The 21,342-nt window shown below is 41.5% G+C and overlaps 1 protein-coding gene across 6 annotated transcripts in view; it reads left to right on the top strand.

Annotated features, from left to right (window-relative positions):
• Window positions 1-21,342, top strand: part of CD86 (CD86 molecule) — a 121,477-nt gene that overhangs the window by 84,919 nt on the left and 15,216 nt on the right. For 4 of the 6 annotated variants that reach the window (XM_049877878.1, XM_049877869.1, XM_049877851.1 and 1 more), the window contains exons 3-5: window positions 8,967-9,329; window positions 11,379-11,681; window positions 17,622-17,771. In XM_049877878.1, the coding sequence (XP_049733835.1) occupies window positions 8,967-9,329; window positions 11,379-11,681; window positions 17,622-17,771 (816 nt within the window). The remainder of the gene's footprint in view (window positions 1-8,966; window positions 9,330-11,378; window positions 11,682-17,621; window positions 17,772-21,342) is intronic. The other 2 variants (XM_049877887.1, XM_049877862.1) reach the window with 1 other exon arrangement.

Below are 21,342 nucleotides of genomic sequence, written 5' to 3' on the forward strand. Positions count from 1 at the left end.
TGATTCTCTTATTAGAGAATTAAAGAAACCAGTCTGAGTTTTACCCGTCTTTCTTAGAGCACACCTCTGCTTACCAGGCTGGTGAATAGCGAACTGGTCACAGAACAGGCATCGAAAGGGAGAAAGGAGATGCAATTGGCTCGGTTAATCCACAGTAAAAATGCAGCGCTGAAAAATTCATATGATGGCAGAGACCAACAGTAGAGTGAAACAAGCCTGTTTTCCCTTCCCTGCACCCCCATATCTTTTGTGTTCTCACCTAGTCATGGAATTAGGGTACTAGCTGCCCCTACTCTTGAGGCTAAAATTGGATAAGAGTTGAAGACTGAAGAGGGGCCTTGCAGAATTAGGTGACAATCGTGCTTTGTATTTACAAAGCTGAAGGAGTTTTTCTGAAGCCACTTGCAGGGAAAAAAAAAAACCCGTTGTCGTTGAGTCAATTCTGACTCATGGCACTCTCATGTGTTACAGAATAGAATTGCTCCATAGGGTTTTCTTGTCTGTAATATTTGTGGAAGCAGTTCACCAGGCCTGTTTTTCCCTGTGCTGCTGGGTGGGTTTGAACCTCCAACCTCTAGGTTAGTAGTTCAACACAAACAATTTGCACCACCCAGGGACCTGCCACTTGCAGAGGCACCTCTAATTGTCAAGCTTGGTTTGCTGCTCTTCTGGCTTCTCCTTAACACTTGAAGACTAAAGCCAAAGAGTGGTTCTTGGGAAATCAGTAGCTCACGCATCAGAAAAAAAACAAACCAAACCCACTGCCGTTGAGTCGATTCCAACTCATAGTGACCCTATAGGACAGGGTAGAACTGCCCCATAGAGTTTCCAAGGAGCACCTGATGGGTTCAAACTGCCAACCTCTTGGTTAGCAGCTGTATCCAGTTTGACTTTTGATAGTTGTTCTCTTTTTGTCAGAATGTCCTCTGAGTCTTGGAGCTTCTCATTTCTCTTGAACAATATTTCTGGTTCAATTAATGGACATTCAATAATCCTGGAGAATTTTTTTCGCCTTAAGATTTACGTAAAATTGGCTCAACCACTTCCTGTGGAATGGTCTGATGTTTTCCCTCAGATTTCTGCAGGTCCCCCCAGGGGTGGTTTGCATAAGTGTTGTTTATATGGTAACTTTTGGTTCCCATTTCCTACAGCTGTTGATAGTGGTCACCAGAATCATCACCCGGAGGTGAATATACAGTTCAGACCTATTGTTCATAAGGAATTGTCACAGACCCTGATAGCTCTCCCATTGGAGCCGCTCATTTTTGTTAAGCCTCTGTTCCAGGGTCTTTTGAAATTCATGTATGGTACCCAGGAGGGAGTATCTACCCCCAGATTAGTTGATTATTAGGAGAAAGAGAATGGGCTATCAGACAAGTTAATTTAGTGGAACACAGTCACTAAGTAGAAAAAAAAATTTCTTTAATACGTCATGCTTACAATTTTTCTAGGTATAGATTTATTTTCATTTATTTTGCTTAGTACTTAGAATGAATTTTTGATCTGCGGACTCATGTATTTCTTCAGTTTTGGAGTTTTTTTTTCAGCCATTATCTCTTTAAATATTACTGATTCATCATTCCCTCCATTCTCTTTTTCTAGAAATTACTAGAGCTTCTCGGACTAATTCTTCGTGAGTCTAAATCTGTTCTTCCACGTTTTTATCTTTCTCTCTCTGTGCTGCCTTCTGGGTGAATTTCTCAGTGTCATCTTCCAATTCGTAATTCTCTCTTTAACTGTGTTCAACCTAGGTTGTATTCTACCTATTTGGGTTTATAATCACTATTTTTAATTTCCAAAATTTTTAACACATTATAGTTTCATTTTCCCTACTATTATTTTATAATTTTTTGATGTTTTTAATAAGCTGCTTCTTCCAATGTCTTTTTGAGGATCCTAACTATACTTTTTTTTTTTTTTTAGGTATACTTATTTTAAAATCTTTTTTCTGGACTAAATTTATCTGTAATTTATTGATTTTTTTGCCTGGTTTTCATGTGCCTAGGATTTTGTTGTGCAGGCTCATTTCAATGGGAGCCCTCTCTACCCCCTTTTTCTCTTCTCCCTGTCTGGTAGTTTTGTGGGTGCCTCCACTTAGGCCCAGATCAGAAGTAGATCTTATTCTAGTGATTCAGGCTCCAGTCCCATGGTGATATATGTATGTGGTAGATGTGGTCACCAACCTAGTGGGTACTTTGACTTGCTTCTGGTCACTGGGCTATGATGGTGTCCTCCTGCTCTCCAGGCAAGCAATTTCATATAACCAGTAGCTCAGGGAAGGCCCCTGCGTGGTACAATTGATTTACGCTGTACTATTTTTATTAACCTAAAGGTTGACAGTTAGAAACCACCCAGTGGCACATAGGAGAAAGGTCTGGTGATCTGCTTATCTCCTTCTTTAAAGATTACAGCCGAGAAAACCCTATGGAGCAGTTCTACACTGTTACATATGGCGTCATTTGCCATGAGTCCAAATCGACTCAACAGCAATAGGGTTTTTGTTTTGCTTTGTTTTGTTTTGGTGGTGCAAGGCAGAAGTTAGCAATTTTTGTTTCATTGTTTTGTTTTGTTTTTCCCACCGTTTTTTCACTAATGGAAGAGCCATATCCCAGCCCCTGATTCTTGGCATTGTGTTTTATTCTTTTCCCATACCTTGCAGGGAACACTTTTTATTCTCATCCGCGTGCTAGAGCTGAGCCTCTGACTATCTCTGCTGCTTTCAGACCCAGAGGCCAGGGGATGCAAGGCTTCAACCTCTGTTCACTGCTTGTTGTTGTATTTATTTCTTATTCACAGTCAAGTTTATCATGCTTTTAAGCTCAGTGGTGTCCTTTAATTTTTCCCTTTTTTGTGTGTTTTATCCATTGTTGCTATGTGGTTGATGTAGAAGAGGTGGCTTAAAGCATGAACTTATAATACCTTATTGACCCAAAGCTTCTCTTTGGGTCCTTAATTGTATTTTTCAGATCGATATGGGCTCCTTCTATGACAGTTTTTGTCAATTTCTCCCTGAAAATGTAACAGTTTTTGTCTTTTAAAAAATTATGTTATTGTAATTATAACACAGATACAGAGAGACGGCTTAGAACCCCAATATATTGCTTAATGATCCTTTCATTGGAGGAACTGTGTTCTTCCATCAGGAAGCACAGTGTCTGGTTGTCCCTCTTTTGTAATATGAGCAGCCATTGATGTTCAATGTCCAGATCGCTTAATTGATTAGGGTTGTGAAATGATGTTATTTTTCAATCATTTCTTTCATTTACTAGCTGGATTATTTCTATAAAATTAAATTTCATTCCCATTATCCATTTTTTCTTTGTATGTTTGGTTATTCTGATGGTTTTGCATTTTTTACATTTTATAATTTTATCATAAGTTCATTTTTGTTTTCAAATTTTAACCCATCACACATACGTTAGCCCTGCTTTCCTTGTACTTGATATAACCAATGTATCTTCTTTACTCAACCTTTTACTTTTGATCTATATATATTTGTACCCTGACTTGTTGGTATATAATAAAATTAGTCCATTTATATTTACTTATTCACAGGGTTATTATATCTAATTTATATTTCTTCATCTGGTAGTATGCGTGTCCACAAACTCTGGTGCTAATATCTGCTTTTACATTTTATTTAAAAGTAATTATAACCAATTTGAAGCCTCATTAGGAGCCCTGTTGATGTAATGGTTAAGCACTTGGCTGCTAACTGAAAGGTTGGTGGTTCGAACCCACTCAGTGGCTTCTGGCGACCTGCTCCCATAAAGATTACAGCCTAGGAAAATTTATTGGGCAATTTTACTCTGTATTATGGAGTTATTATGAGTCTAAAATCAGCACAACACCACCTAATAACAACAACGACATATCTATAATATATAAACATACATCATTGTATATACCATATATATATGGATGCATGATGAACATGAAATCAAAGCACAGATAGTCTTAATGGAAAGATCCAGGCCATGAAAACTCTTGGATAACTATCTCTACCCTATAACAGAGCATCCCCTTTTATTAACCTAAAACATATTGTACCTGGAGTCTCTAGATAAATGCATTTTTTTCCCTCTCATTGCCCATTTTATTTGCTGCCTACTAACTCCCTCTCCTCTTCTCTTAACATATTAGAATTCATCTCTGATTGTAGTATTTCTAAGTCTCCTCTGCCATACCTGTGCAGACCCTGTCTTGGGTAGTTTCTAACAATGATTCAAATGATTACTACTGACAGCAGTGTGTGGGGAGCCATTCTTTGAGAGAGAGGAGAAGAAAGTTTAAAGGGGAGGAAAAGAGTATCTGTTGCATATCTAGATGGAAGCATCCAGTGGACAGTTGGATGTGGGTGTCCAGAACTTTAGGGAAAGTTTTGGGCTGGAGATAAGCATCTGTGAATTATTAGCTTATTTTTTTTTACTTGGTAGTCAGATCTATGGGGATAGAGGAGAAGCACCAGCGAGTCTATGGAAAGTGAGGAGAGGACTAAGAACAGGCACTTGAAATAATCAACATCTAAGGAGTGGTCAGAGAAAACCACCAGGAGGCCAGAGATTGGGAAAAAACAGAGTTTCAAGAAGGAGAGATGGTCAAAAGTGTTATATTCAAGAGTGATCAAGGAAGATGAAGTTTGAAAAAAGCTCTGGGTGTGGCCATGATGGGACATCCCTGACATCATTTGCCTGGGCATTTTCAGTAGAGAGGCGGGGATGGAAGGGTGGGAGTAGAGACAGTAATCACAATTTAAGGGAAAGAGAAACTAAAAGCAGTAATAAGGGGGATGCATTTGAAATAACTGCGGTGAGGAAGGACGAGGGCGGAAAGGAGGACGTGGAAATAACAACCAGCACTGAGGTCAAGTGAAGTGAGATTGGAGGCTACAAATTTGTGATGTCATCAGTCTGAACAATTGAATAATTTCCTCCAAGAGTGCTCAAGCATTCAGTTATAAGAACAGTTAATCAAAAGTAGAACGTCCTCAGGATGAGGACAGACAGACAAAGGTTTTGTTGACGTTGCTGGCAAGAGAATAATTAAAAAGATATACTATTGCTGCATTGTCCACAGCCATAGCCAGTAGCCACATGTGGCTATTTAAATTTAAATTAATTAAGATTATATAAAATCTAAAATTCAGTTCCTCATACTAGCTGCGTTTCAAGTGCTCAGTAGCCAGAGACCTCTATTGGAAACTGCTGCATTATAACGGTCTAGACTGGATATAGGTGAATTCTCGATGAAGTAGAAGAAGTAGGGGAGTAAGCAAGAGTGAAACCTAGAGGAGTAGGAGGTTGTGGTCAGAGATAGGCATGTTGGGGTTTAAGATTCTAGGGGAAGAGTTGTTCTTGGTGATGAGGTTCAGAGTTACATCATGGGAACTGGGCTGCTGAAATAGCATGTGGGTAAAGATTTTTGGAGTTGAAAAGGTCAAGGAATTTTGAGGCCAGGCTGTTAGTGGGCTCATGCACGATGAAGTCACCCAAATTGATGACAAGAGTTGGTTGGAAAGAAAGACCATGTGTCTACTATTAATATCCTCAGTGAACAAGGGGGTAGTGACACATGATTAGTACCTAACAGCAATGAGAGAGGGGGACACCTCCAAAGAGACAGGGTGTTTCTCAAGAGCCCCATGAAGTTGATAAAACAAGCAGCAGCTGGAGGGCAGGTGGCTTCCTTTGCGTAAGGACAGATTTCAATAAATGCACATCCTTGGAGGAAACATCTGATGAAGAGGTTGAAGACAAAGAAGAATTTATTGTAATGAAATAAGGCTTTGAGAGGGCCCAATAAAGATTTGAAGGAAGTTTAGTAAAACAAGGAAAATTCATGGGCAAAAATAGTAACATGAGGAGAAGACGGTCACTGAATATGTAAGACATACATCTGGGATAGTGCCAAGGATGGCTGAAGTCCCAGATGGAGTCAGAAACCTCCCAGGTTTAGCAGACTATAGTCTTTGTGTTGCATTCAAATAGTATATTGCTGGGGAAGTTCTCAAGTATATTTGAAACAGCTGATTAGGGCAGTGTCTAGCTCTTGACATCATTGCAGTATCCCATCGTAATGAGGCGCGGGCCATTTCTCTTACCAAATGCTGGGGAAGGGGAAGATTCTCAGTGCTTACTCACAAGTGGTCTAGGGTTACAACAGGAGAGGCCTGAAACCACTCAGGGAGAACAGACTTTGAGCTCTGTCTTCTCCCATGTGATCAGAGAGGGGATTAGCAGGATCCCCTGTGCCTACCTCTGAGGGATGTCATGGAAACCAGTGGTTGGTGGGGAGCTGCAGAGTGTAAATTGTGAAATACTTTCAGTTCCACTGAGAATGGCCTTCAGAGTGACTTCCGCCCTAGTGTTAGGAGAAGTGGCTTGGGAGGCATAACCCAGTTGCCATCGAATCATCTTCAGCTCATGGTGACCCCATGTCTGTAGAGTAGAATTGTGCTCCATAGAGTTTTCAATGGCTGATTTTCAGAAGTAGATCACCAGGCCTTTCTTCCAAGGTGCCTCCTAATGAACTTGAACCTCCAACCTTTTAGTTAGCAGCTGAGCATGGAAAGAAACAAATGTTTCCTTCTCTGCCCCACTTTGGAGACAGTGGCAGAGATCCTGTACAGCAACACTTCTCAAATTCGAATGTGTACCTGAAGCTCTTGTCAAAATGCAGATTCTGATGCAGTAGGTCTAGGGTGGGACTGGAGATTCCGCCTTTCTAACCACTGCCCAAGTGATCTTAACGCTGTTAAGCCACAGGCCAAACCTTCAATTGGTAGGTAAGGAGGGGACCAGTTACATGAGTGGCAGAGAAAGCCCTTGTAATCTTTTCGAGAAGGACCCTGGGTCAGAGAGGTTGGAGAGGTCTGTTAATGGAGAGTGGGTGGGAAGGAAAGAAAGCGCTATCAGGCTCTGCAGAGAAAAACAACCACAAATGAAGAAGCCAAAGGTGAAGTCACTTCCAAGAGGCACAATTAACTGTCAACTGGCAGAATTTTTCACTGTTGCATTTGGTTTCTCCATAAGGTCATTTGCCCTAGAGCATATGACAAATAGTGATACAACCAGAGTAAACGTCTGAAATGAAAGCTGCTAGAAGCTTTTAGAGTAGGGTACTCTTACATTATTACCAAGGGCTTAGCAAAACAGTAGCAGGAGTCTCAGTTGGCCTTGAAGATTATTACTAAGTACAGGTAAATCCTTGTTATGTCCTTCTTTCACTGTTCCTGGTACCCAGGTAGATTTTCTATCCTCCCTCCAAATAGTAACTCACGCTGTACAGATGCTGCATGTTATACTTTCAGGGGTTTCACAGGGTTCTAACCTGTTGCCCTTGAGTTGATTCCAACTCACAGCAACCCTATAGGACAGAGTAGAATTGCCCCCATAGGGTTTCCAAGGCTGTAATCTTTGAAGAAGCAGACTGATACATCTTTCTCTCATGGAGCGGCTAGTGGGTTCGAACCACCAAACTTTCGGTTAGCAGACGAGTGCTTTAACCACTACACCGCCAGGACTGCCCACAGGATTCTAGTGTCTACAGTAGACAGAGGCTCAAACTTATGCCGACTCTCATGGGTGCCTGGAATCCTCTTCCCTTAGAGCTCCAGACCGCCACCGACCCCCTTGTTTTGGTGTTCTCAGTGGGCCAGTCTGCATGCAACCCAATTTTGCCAAGTGCATGTCACTGTTATTTATATTTCCACTCACTCTTGGAAGAAAAACCCATCGATCAGATCATTTTAATTTTCTCCCACCTCCCAAAGAACACCTGAAGTGAAACTCCCCTTGACTATTTCACCAACCCACCCCCCTTTCTTACTTGTTGTCAATATCGTTTCATTGAAATCTCAAATGATGACGCTTTCCCCTAGATGGTGTCTAACTCCATACTAACTAAGAAACAGCATTTCCCTTCTCACCCACCACCATTTCTTGTCCAAGTCTCAGGTAATTCCGTGACACCGAAAAGATCTACACAAATCCTGTAATTAACTTCTAAGGAGTTTGGTAGCCCAAAGCCCTCACATGAACCCCAACATGCCCTTTGGGACCAAAGCTTTTTTCTAAACTCTTCCAGTATGTTCCCTGTAAGTTGTAAAAAATTTCCAGGGGTAGTGCATACTGCGGGAAGTACAAGTACATCTGCAACTCCCCATCTCTGTTTCATTTCCAACATTTCATTCATGCACCTTAAATGTTCTCTGGCCACCACAATCCCAAAACAGCCATCATATTTCCCCAGCTTTTTTTTCTGATTCCTAAAAGAGATTGAGTTTAGAGAGGTCACTGAGAATAAAGGCCTTGGTTGGCTATTTGAGCCATTTCCAAATCTTTCTATATCCTTGGGAGATCTGGCCATGGGATTAGTAGCCATGGGGAAAGCTCTGTAAAGGAAACTATTAGAATTTCAAAGATGTAACTCAATGTGACCCCCAACTAATGAGGCGTAATGAAAAGGGGATGGAATGTATTGCCATCATTAACAACCTCTTCACCATAACCAGGCCAAGGAATGAGAGACCAAGGGAGGGGAGGGCTTTCGGTGATGGTGACAGAAGTAATGGCGTCTATAGCAGCTACAGTGATGAGAATCAGTATTCATGTTATAGGAGGTAATAGGTGGGTCAATGAGTTGTCTAACTCTGCCTGTTTTTCCTGTCCTGGAACTTAAGTTCACAGACTATGTACTGGAAAAGTCCTTAGAACATTTGGTCCACCTATTCATTAAACAGGTGAGGAAACTGAGGCTCGAAGAGATTGCAATTTGCACAAGGCCACACATTTAGCTAGCAGTGGAGCCAGGACAAACCTCCTCCAGCATGTATGCACAGTTCCAGAGCAAAATGGCCGTGTCTTCAGGACCATTACTGATAAGACAGCTTCAGGGTATTGTATTAAAAAAAAAAAAAAGAGTTTTTTTTCTTTCTTTTTTCTTCTCTCTTGTTTCTCCTTTCCCAGTTTCCACTTTTCCCTTTTTAGGTGCTGCTGCCGCCATAAAGACTTATTTCAACGAGACTGCGTATTTGCCGTGTCAATTCATAAACTCTCAAAACATAAGCCTGGATGAGCTGGTAGTATTTTGGCAGAACCAGGAGAAGCTGGTTGTGTATGAGCTATACCAAGGCAAAGAGAAATTTGACAATGTTGATCCCAAGTATAAGAACCGCAACATAAGCTTCGATGAGGAGAATTGGACCCTGCGTCTCCACAACGTTGAAATCAAGGACCAGGGCGATTATCAATGCTTCATCCATCATAAAGGTCCTAAAGGCCTTGTTCCCAGCCACAAGATGTTCCCGCCCACTAAACTGTTAGTGATTGGTAAGTGGCTAATGTTGTGTTCAGATCCCTGATCTTCTCAGATGAGACTGCGTAAGAGTAGAGAAATATTGGGAGGGACCTGTAGAGAGAAGGCAGAGAAGAACCATTTCTGGGAAGTCCACTTGAAAAGAGTTTAAGGTCTAGGACTAGGGAACTGAAAGTCCTTTGTACTTTTTATAGTTTGCTTCTGAAGGATCAATAATAATCTGCTTTGGAGACAAAATAGAGTCAACTGAACAGAGATGATGTGACTAAGTAAAAAACCACAGCTAATTTGATCATTACTAAGTTTATGTAACCATATAGTCCTTAAATCTCTTTTATATCCATTTTCTCCTTTGGTCTAAGATTTTTCACCCACAAACCTTTGCCTGGAGCCCCTAGCAAGGATTGCAGTTGACTGATTTGGGTTTTCCCTCCAACCTCCTGTAGGTTGCTTATGAGTTGTTTGCTGCCCCAACCATGAACCCAGTAGTTAGAGGGAAATAACGCAACAAATAATCCACAAACTGACAAACCCTCTCCTCTGCTTCACTAGGCCTTGAAAAGCTTAAATATCACTACAGATTTTTTTTTGAATTATCATACAGTAAATATTGACTTTTTTCTTTTGATTTATAGCTGTATGAATTTTAACAGATGTATATATTTATGTAACCAACGTCATAATCAAGATACAGAACACTAAAAAAAAACTCCCTCATGCTATCTCTGTATAGTCCCACCCTCTCTGTACCTTTAACCTCTGTTTTTCAATCTATAGTTTTGTCTTTTTGAGAATGCCACATAAATGGAGTCACACGGTATATAACCTTTTAAGACTGGCTCCTTTTATTCAACATAATGCCATTGAGATTCATCCAACTTATTCCATGTATCAAAAGATTGTTCCTTTTTATTGCTGAGTAGCAGTCTATTGTTCATCCACTCATCAACTGAAGGACATTTGGGTTGTTTCCAGTTTTCTATGAATAAAGCTGCTGTAAACATTTGTGTACAGGTTTTTGTGTGAATGTAAATTTCCATTTCTCTATGTGTCAGATTACTGGTTCCAGATTTCTTTTTGATAAAAGTGGAAAAGGCAGATCAACATCTATTCTGAAACCACAGAGTGAAGCACAAATAGAATGGGGAATTGCTCTTTCAGCCCTGTGTGATTCAAACTAGGCTACAGGGTTTTTGGAATATTTAACTAAGCGCCAAGTCTATGTTTTCAAAATTGTGGTCAGGTGCCATTGATAGAACGTGGTATGTTTTGGGTGAGACACAGATAAGCTTTTGTTTTTTAACAGATTTATTTTAATGTGTCTCGGAAAAACTATAACTCATCCAGCCTGTGGTTTCACAGATATTATTGATAAGGATAAGGCTAAAGTAGGTAGCACCGTGGCAATTTATCTCCTATACACCACATAAAGTACAAAACTAAGAGAAGTGTTGTATTTATGGGGCTCATCTATTTGGCTGAATTTGACCTTTATCTTATAGCACATGGTGAATACATCTTGATACTCATACTTGAAAACCAGTATTCCGAATTTCTAAATCCAAAATCACATCCACTCAGTGACCACCATCATGCTTGAGTTTCTGGAAGACATGGCCCAGAGCATACCAACCCCATGGGCTCTGTTAATTCCTGGTGGGACTTTAGCCTCAGTCTCTTTCTGCTCTTAGTCTAAAATATACTCCATGGGACACTTAGGTCTTGAGTCAGACCACTTCTCATTCCAAAGGCTCCACTCCCTGAAAGAGTGGGCCCATTTATATATCTTTGGTAACTCAATTGCAGCCCTGCAGTCTTTCAGAGGGCACCTCCTTAGTTTGGGTAAGCAGGAAGTGAGCATGACCCAAAACTCAATTCTTGAAAAGTGAATGTGAGGATCATGATGTGGGTCTCATCACAAGTTGAGGCCCACACTTCAGGGCAGCCTGGGGTTGCCAGGTATGCCCCCAACGAATTGCCACGTCAGGTATCTAGTCATTTGTTGTTCTGGATACATCCCAGTTTAGACTGATTTTTTTTCTCCCTCTCTCTTCTGCTTTCAGCTAACTTCAGCCAACCCGAAATAATGGAAGGTTCTAATTCTTCAAGCAAGTCTTACAGAAATTTGACCTGCTCTTCTATTCAAGGTTACCCACAGCCTGAGGAGATGTATTTTTTGCTAACAACTGAGAATTCAACTATCAAGTATTCTACTACCATGCAGAAATCTCAAGACAACATCACAGAACTATACAACGTTTCCATCAGCTGGTCTTACTCAGGCTTTCATGATACCACCAATAGGAGCATCATCTGTGTCCTCTGTGTCTCGGAGATGTGTCTTTTCTCCAAGCCTTACGATATAGGTAAGGCTGCTTTCCGAGATCATTGATTTCATCAGGTGTTATACACAAATGAGTAAGGCAGATCATCCACAATGCCCCTCGCTTGCCAGGACACCTCCAATGTGGCCATTTTATGATGCTATTAGGAAGGACCCGGATGGAGATCTCCTGCTTCATGAACTGAGTGATGCAGGGTCCAAGAGGCTATGAGCCTATACTGCATTCTAGGAAGCATGATCTTAGCCCAGAAACTGACCCAATCTTTTGGGCTACCTTTGGATAGAAGACTCTGAAGTTTAGGTCATAAAATTCAACTTCCTCCAGGCTGTAATTCTTACATTCATTAAAATAACACACACACGTATCATACATGCATGCAAGCATATATACATATTGCAGTTATTTTAGACATTGCTGGTTGTGGGGGCGAAAACTAAGATGTCTAAGACATGGTCTCTGCCCTTGAAGACCTTCCGGTAGAATCAGAAAGCCATGATGCACACACATGGAAAACTGGATTTTAAAAAGATTAAATTAGAATATAAATTGTATCTCATGGATATATATAACTAAATTTAAAACAAGAGGGATTGATAACCAGTTTTATAGGTATTCAGAGGCAGGCAAGATCCTTGAGAATCAGGGAAGGTTTTCTTAAAGGAAGTGGGACCTTATACCCCATAAGATCATAAAAGAAATAAGTGCATTTACTAAGTTTGGTGAGGAGAAAGAAGAGCGTCTTAGATGACAGATACTCAAACTGGCAGTGGCTTTCTGAACAGAAGAATTCAGAGACAGTGTCCAGGCTCAGAGGGTGAGAGGACCACAACTGACTAGCTGTTTCTGTTATGGTCCCCACGCACCTGGCAGTTTGTTATACTGTGGGGGTGTCTGTGTTGCTGTGATGCTGGAAGCTATGCCACCGGTATTCAAATACCAGCAGGGTCACCCATGGCAGACAGGTTTCAGCTGAGCTTCCAGACTAAGACTAGGAAGGACCTGGCCGTCTACTTCTGAAAAGAACTAGCCAGTGAACACCTTATGAATAGCAGTGGAATATTGTCTGATACCGTGCCAGAAGATGAGCCCCTCAGTTTGAAAGGCACTCAAAATGTGACTGGGGAAGAGCTGCCTCCTCAAAGTAGAGTCGACCTTAATGACGTGGATGGAGTCAAGCTTTCATGACCTTGATTTGCTGATGTGGCACAACTCAAAATGAGAAGAAACAGCTGCAAACATCCATTAATAATCAGAACGTGGAATGTATGAAGTATGAATCTAGGAGAATTGGAAATCATCAAAAATGAAATGGAATGTATAAAGATCAATATCCTAGGCATTAGTGGGCTGAAATGGACTGGTATTGGTCATTTTGAATCGGACAATCATATAGTCTACTATGCCAGGAATAACAACTTGAAGAGGAATGGCATTACGTTCATCATCAAAAAGAACATCTCAAGATCTATCCTGAAGTACAGCGCTGTCAGCGATAGGATAATATCCATATGCCTACAAGGAACACCAGTTAATACAACTATTATTCAAGTTTATGCACCAACCACTAAGGCCAAAGATGAAGAAATTGAAGATTTTTACCAACTTCTGCAGTCTGAAATTGACTGAACTGCAATCAGGATGCAGTCATAATTACTGGTGATTGGAATGCGAAAGGTGGAAACGAAGAAGGATCGGTAGTTGGAAAATATGGCCTTGGTGATAGAAACGATCCTGGAGATCGCGTGACTGAATCTTGCAAGACGAATGACTTCTTCATTGCAAGTACCTTTTTTAACCAACATAAATGACGACTATGCACATGCACCTTGCCAGATGGAATACACAGGACTCAAATCAACTACATCTGTGGAAAGAGATGATAGAAAAGCTCAATATCATCAGTCAGAACAAGGCCAGGGCTGACCGCGGATCAGACCATTAATTACTCACATGTAAGTTCAAGTTGAAGCTGAAGAAAATCAGAACAAGTCCACAAGAGCCAAAGTAGGACCTTGAGTATACCCCACCTGAATTTAGAGACCATCTCAGGAAGAGATTTGATGCGTTGAACACTAATGACCAAGGACCAGATGAGTTCTGGAAGGACATCATACATAAAGAAAGCAAGAAGTCATTAAAAAGACAGGAGAGAAAGAAAAGACCTAAACGGATGTCAGAAGAGACTCTGAAACTTGCTCTTGAGCGTCGAGTAGCTAAAGAAAAAGGAAAAGACTATAAAGTAAAAGAGCCGAGCAGAAGATTTCAAAGGGCAGCTCGAGAAGACAAAGTAAAGTATTATGATGACACGTACAAAGACCTGGAGATAGAAAACCAAAAGGGAAGAATGTATTCCACATTTCTCAAGCTGAAAGACTGAGGAAAAAATTCAAGCCTCTAGTTGCAATAGCGAAGGATTCTACGGGGAAATTTTTAAACAATGGAGGAACCATCAAAAGAAGATGGAAGGAATACAGAGCATCACTATAACAAAAAGGCTTGATCGACATTCAGCCATATCAGGAGGTAACATACGGTCAGGAATCGATGGTATTGAAGGAAGAAGTCCAAGCTGCACTGAAGGCATTGGCGAAAAAACAAGGCTCCGGGGATTGATGGAATATCAATTGAGATGTTTCAACAAACAGATGCAGCTCTGGAAGTGCTCACTCATATATGCCAAGAAATTTGGAAGACAGCTACCTGGCCAACCAACTGCAAGAGATCCATATTTATGCCTAATTCCAAGAAAGGTGATCCAACCAAATGTGGGAATTATCGAGCAATATCATTAATATCCCATGCAAACAAAATTTTGCTGAAGATCATTCAAAAGCAGCTACAGCAGTGTATCAACAGGGAACTGCCAGAAATTCAAGCTGGATTAGAAGAGCACATGGAACCAGCAGTATTATTGCTGATGTCAGGTGGGTCCTGGCTGAAAGCAGAGAATATCAGAAAGACTTTTGCCTGTGTTTTACTGACTGTGCTAAGGCATTCGACTGTGTGGATCATAACAAATTGTGGACAACATTACAAAGAATGGCATTTCCAGAACACTTAATTGTGTTCATGAGGAATCTATACATGGATCAAGAGGCAATTGTTCAAGCAAAACAAGGGGATACCACATGGTTGAAAGTGAGGAAAGGTCTGTGTCAGGGTTGTATCCTTTCACCATACCTATTCAATCTGTATACTGAGCAAATAATCCGAGAAGCTGGACTATATGACAAAGAATGGGGCATCGGGATTGGAGAAAGACTCCTTAACAACCTAGGTTATGCAGATGACACAACCTTGCTTGCTGAAAGTGAAAAGGACTTGAAGCACTTAGAGATGAAGATGAAAGACCACAGCCTTCAGTATGGATTACACCTCAACATAAAAAAAAAAAAAAAGAAAACAAAAATCCTCACAACTGGACCAGTAAGCAACATCATGATAAATGGAGAAAAGATTGAGGTTGTCAAGGATTCATTTTATTTGGATCCACAATCAACACCCATGGAAGCAGCTGTCAAGAAATGAAAAGACACATTACATTGGACAAATGCGCTGCAAGAGATCTCCTTAAGTGTTGAAAAGCAAAGATGTTACCTTGAGGACTAAGGTGGGCCTGACCCAAGCCATGATGTTTTCGGTTGCCTCATATGCATGCAAAATCTGGACAACGAATAAGGAAGACCAAAGAAATGATGCCTTTGAATTATGGTGTTGGTGAAGAATATTTTATATACCATAGACTGCCAAAAGAGCGAACAAATCTGTCTTGGAGCAAGTGCAACCAGAATGCTCCTTAGAAGCAAGAATGGTGAGACTACGTCTCACATGTTTTGGACATGTTATCAGAGGGGATCAGTCTCTGGAAAAGGACATCTTGCTTGGTAAAGTAGAGGGTCAGCAAAAAAGAGGAAGACCCTCAACAAGGTGGATTGACACAGTGGCTGCAACTATGGGCTCAAGCATAAGGACAATTGTGGGGACGGTGCAGGACTGGGCAGTGTTTCGTTCTGTTGTGGATAGGTTCTCTACGAGTCGGAACTGACTCGATGGCACCTAACAACAACAACACCTGATATGGACACAGGAGCTGGTGGCAGGTATCAGCACACATGTGGCAAGGAAAGGCTCAGACACAATGTCCTGTGGGATAATTCCAGCAGGGGAAAAGAGTAATAGGAGCCTGCCATTTTAAAGTCCCAGATTTGCCCTGGAAGGTATATGTCCACTGTTGAGAAGCCACTTTTGAGGAGCATTAACTTACACAAGATTTTCTCCTGGAACACAGGCACTCTGTGCTCTCACTCTGACACCTCCTCCCGCCCATCTGCCCTCCTGCTTGCTTTGTCCCTCCTCTAGCTCTTGGTTTACCCACCTCCTGGCATCACCCAACCCCTTGCTCTGTTCCTTGGCTTTGCTTGCCTCCTCTCTCCTAGTGTCTTGTTGTTCACATGCAACTCAACCTATGAACATATGAGAATGGGAGTCCCTGGGGCCAGTCCCCACCAGCCAGCTCTTCAACTGGGCCAATCCCCTCTCCTAGTACTGATTTCCTTCCTCTCACAGAGACCTCAGCCTCTGAGAGTCCAGTCAATGGTAAGGCCACCCAGCCTGTCCTAGTTGCTTTTACTGTAGCCTCTCTTGATTTGATAGAAGCCTCTCCCAAGCTGTCCCCAAAGTTCAGCACCTTCTTGAAACCACCAACTTTACCACACATGGCATCGTATCCTAGAGCCCTTTGCCACAATTCCCATAGCCTACAAATGAATAGGGGCTTGTCACCACTGTAGCCTCATCATGGACCACCATTCTTGTTTGTCAGCTATTTCCAGAACCTCTCCAGCTACATGATCTTCAGAAATGTTTCAGTTCTGGCTCCCTCAGGAACATGGGACTTGAATCTCTGTGTCCCTAAATTATGGGTTGATGAGGGTTAGGGTATACTCTGAGTCAGGGCACACTTTTGGGTGTTCAAAAGTAGCAGTATAACAAGTATTAACAAGTATATCCCCTTCAATGAAAATTTCAAGTGGGGTCAGGTGGGATAAGCTAAGACAGACTCAAAAGTTGTTGCATATGACATGCAAGGCCAACAACTCCTTTTTTTAATGTCCTAGGGACAGGGCATGCATCCACAAACTGCAGCCAAGCTAATGGAAGTTCAGCTGCATGTATTTTCCTGTAATTTGGGATTAACTACCAGAACTATTCTCATAAACATCTGTAGAGTGGGGCACCCTGTTCTAAGTTGTTCTCCAAGGCCTGTTCTTCACCTTCTTAGACACTTTGGAGTCTTAGGAAAATTAGAAGTAAGTCCTGAGAGATAGGGAGGACTTTGACGACTCTGACCTGTTTTCCCAGGGCATAAGGAGATATCAAAGTTCTCTAGTAGTGAGAGACATGCTGAAAGCCCATTGTGACATCAGTGGGAAGAAAACAAAACAAAACTGGGATTAGAGGGGTCTGTTAAGATGCTGTTACATTTGTCCAAGTGAGAGGTGTCCGGGGCCTGACCTGAGATGATGGTGAGCAGAAGAGTCATTACAAAGGAAAATTTAGGATGTGGGGACTGACTCCCTATGGGTCTGGGGAAGCAGGGCATTGTACAGATGACTGTATAATCAGAGCCTTGGTGTGGATACCTTACCCAGGTTCCAGAACCAAGGCCCTGGGTTGACCCCCCTTCTTCCAGGTCACAGTCAGCATCATCCCATTCTCTGGGAAGGGAAAGCCACTCAGCCCAGGAATTTGGCCAGAAGCACTGGCTAGGCTCTAGATAGCTGCTGAGGTCCTGAGACTGGGTCCTTCTATGGCCTTATACTGTGGATTTCAGGCTCCTCTGGCCTTAGAGCCCTGGGGAGACGCAGGCAGGTAAATATGGAGAACAGCAGCAGCAAAGACAAACCTTTTATAAATAACCTTACTGGGTGATTGAAAATTAGTGGTCTTTTCTACCTCCAGTGCCACCTAAGACACACCCACCTCCGAAAGATGACATCCTGTGGATTACCGCCCTTTCGTTGGTCATTGTTGGTGTGACGGTATTCTTTCTAGTGCGGTGGAAGAGGAAGAAGAAGCAGCCTGACCTCTCTCGTGAATGTCGGGAAAGTGGTGAGTCAGTCCTCGTCTTCTCTGCAGATTGCCGTTTTGCAGCTTCTTCCCCATCAACTGCCTTCTGGAGCCCACTGGCTAGCACACAGGGAACCCAGACAGGTAACCCGTCAGCTAGTTAATGGGGAAAAAGGTTCTCCCTTGGGGTTTAGAGCCCATGTAGACTGGACTCAGCTGATAATTTTGCTCTGGATTTCTAGAAAAGGCAACATGCCTAAACCAAGGTTTACAAATGTGCTCCTGTTTCCAGGCAAAGCTGGTTATTACTTGCTTTACCTACTTCATGATGTTACTGTGAGAATTAAATGAAGTCAATGGTGAAAACGTTTCTTCTAAATGTTAAAACCACACATGTGTAAGATTTTGGACCTGGTAGTATTCAAGCAAAGATGGGTGGCAAGAGGCAGGTGAGGATTAGACAAACACAAGACTCACCCTCCCATCTCTTAGAGTCTACATTTCCTATGAAATAAGTTAGACGTATTTTTCCCCAGTGACCTTTAAAAAATATTAACTTTTACTGATTATAAACCAATACATATTCATTACTGAATATGTAGAAAATATAAATCATCTATAGTTCTACTACTGAGAAAAATTATTATGCAGACAATATTTTGATGTATATGTTCCAGACTTTTCCATGAATATATGTATGTTATTTTCCATAATTGGCATATACCCACTCCTCACTTATCAACGTGGTTAGATTTCAAAGACCAGGTCGTTATGCAAAAATCAGTATTATGCAAAAATGGAGGATGACCACATAAGATCACAAAATGGAAGATGACTATGTCATTACATAACTGCCAAATTGCATCATTACATAACTGCCAAATTACATCATTACATAACTGCCAAACCACTGAGAATCATGGCCCAGACAAGTTGACATGTAACCTTAACCACCACGACCAGTGTTATTCTCACCTTGCACCTCAGCGTTTGTTACTGCCAGATGTACGTTGTTAACGTGCAAAATAGTCAGATAGTAGATTTTTTGCTATTGTTGTAAATGTGAAATATCAGAGAATAAGATGGTCAATAAGTGAGGAGTTGGTGTAGTGTTGTCATTAGGTGCCATGGAGTCGATTTTCAACTCATAGCAACCCCATGTGACAGAGTAGAACTGCTCCATAGCGTTCTCTAGGCTGTAATCTTTACAGGAGCAAATCACCAGGCCTTTTCTCCCTCAAAGCCACTGAGTAGATTCAAACTGCTGACCCTTTGGTTAGAAGCCTAGAACTTAACCGTTGCACCACCAGGGATCCTTGGTATAAAATTATAAAGGCCATTTTCCACAATTTGGATAATATCATGTGTACTGTTTTCTAACTTTTTTGTACTTAATGTAGCAAGAAAATTCGCAATGTGGTTAAATATCATTCTACAGCATAGTTTTAAAGGGATGCAAGATATTCCATTACAAAAGCCAAAAAACAAACCTGTTGCCGGCGAGTCGATTCTGACTCATAGTAATCCTATGACAGAGTAGAACTGTCCCTATAGGGTTTCCCCCTTAAAAAAAAAAAAAAAATTATTTTTTTAGACTGGTGGATTCAAACCGACCTTTTGGTTAGCAGCTGAGCTCTTAACCACTGTGCCACCAGGGCTCCACCATTCCATTATGTGGGTGCCCCTTAATTTATTTAACTCACCCCAAATCGTTTGACACTTGGGTTGTTCCCATAGTTTAGCTATTGTAAACGGCACTACAGTGAATAGCCTCCCCATTGACTTCTGTTGTAGAAGTGGCATTGTATTTAGTGGTGAGAAATTTGTCCCTGACTCTGTAATAATCCGGTGCCTGTTTGTGGTTTGGGCTACTTTGGGCCAGGTTCTAAGATAAGAGTGGACTTTATCTCAATTTTTTCCAGTAGTAGTTGGTTTGGTTGGTGCTAATAAATAAGGAGCCCTGGTGGCACAAATAGATAAGCGCTCAGCTGCTAACCAAAAGACTGGCTGTTCGAACCCACCCACCCAGCGGCTCTGTGAGAAAAAGAACTGGCGATCTGCTTCCATAAAGATTATAGCCACGAAAACCCAATGGGGCTACCATGAGTCAAAATTGACAACACCGAACAAAAAGAAGAACAGTAATTAAGGCAACCTTTTCTACTTACTTGTGGTAAAAAAAAAAAAAAAAAAATGAGTAATGCTTCTGGTCAGCATCTTATTTAAACCTCAGAGTACTGATTTTAAGATCCATCCAGAAAATAGATACTGAGCAATCATTAATTTCATCCTGCTGCATTTTAGAAATAGAGGCTTAGGGAATAATTAGCAAATTTCAATAAATTAATATAAAGCATCCAGCAGAGTCTTTCAAACTGCCAAAGCACAGGGTGTGCTAACAGAGTTCTGTGACATGAAAGGGAAAAAGTTCAGTGCACGGGGTCAGATATACAGACATATCATACTTGTCCCGGCTTTGACTTTTGCAGGGAAGGTTTTTGAGTTTCTCTTTCTTTCAATCTCATTGACATTTAGAATTAGCCAAATGTGCGAAATTAACCTTCAGTTTGTGAATAAGCTGTTCCTAAATTTGCTTTCACTTTGAAATGAATAGCTTGTGAATGAAACAAAGAAGAAGGAGAAGAAGAGAGTAAGAATGTTTCTTCCCCCTTGAGGCAATCATAAAAATTTAGGCGACTAGATAAGAGGGCTAAAGACGATGCGTGTGCCCACATGAGAGAAGCTGGGAGGGGATTAAAGAAGCTCTGTGTATTCATATGAGGTGGTCAAACTGAGCTATATATAAGTAGTAAAAGGCAGAAGGCATTGAGAAGTCATGACACATTATATGACTCCCATGAATTTGAAAAAGAATGTTGAGAGGAAAAAGTTGTTTGGTCAAAAAGTCACCTGTGCCAGTGAGCTTGGTCAAAGAGAGTACATTTGATATCATTTGGGGGAGAGAGATGTACCATGTGACCATCCTACGTAGATATGAGATGTTTGCAAATTTGGATTCTGTCATCTCAGTGCTGTTTGCTTTGTGAGTGCTCCTGGCACTGGCGATGTAGCAGACAGAATAATTCACACCCTCCCCCAAAGATGTCCACATCCTAATCCCCAGAACCTGCGAATATGTTACCTTACCTTACATGGCAAAAAGGACTTTGCAAATATAATTAAGGGTGCTGGAACTTGAGTGGAAGCCCTGGTGGTGTAGTGGTTAAGAACTACGGGCTACTAACCAAAAAGTCAACAGTTTGAATCCACCAGACGCTCCTTGAAAACCCTACGGGGCACTTCTACTCTCTCCTATAGGGTTCCTATGAGTCAGAATAAACTTGATGGCAATGGATTTGGTTTTTGGGGGGATCCTGATAAGATTTTTCTGGACTATCTGAGCGAGCCCAATCTAATCACATGAGTGTGTTAGGGGGATGAGACAGGAGGAGGGGAGAGCTGAGCTTGAGAGAATTGACCCACTGTTGCTGGCTTTGAAGATGGGGGAATGTGGGCAACCTCCAGAAATGGGAATGACCCTCAGGCAACAGCCAGCAAGAAAACAGGGATCTCAGTCCTACAACTGCAAGGAACTGAATTCTGCCAACATACA

The sequence above is a fragment of the Elephas maximus genome, chromosome 1 (genome assembly GCF_024166365.1).
Source record: "Elephas maximus indicus isolate mEleMax1 chromosome 1, mEleMax1 primary haplotype, whole genome shotgun sequence".
NCBI lineage: Eukaryota > Metazoa > Chordata > Mammalia > Proboscidea > Elephantidae > Elephas > Elephas maximus.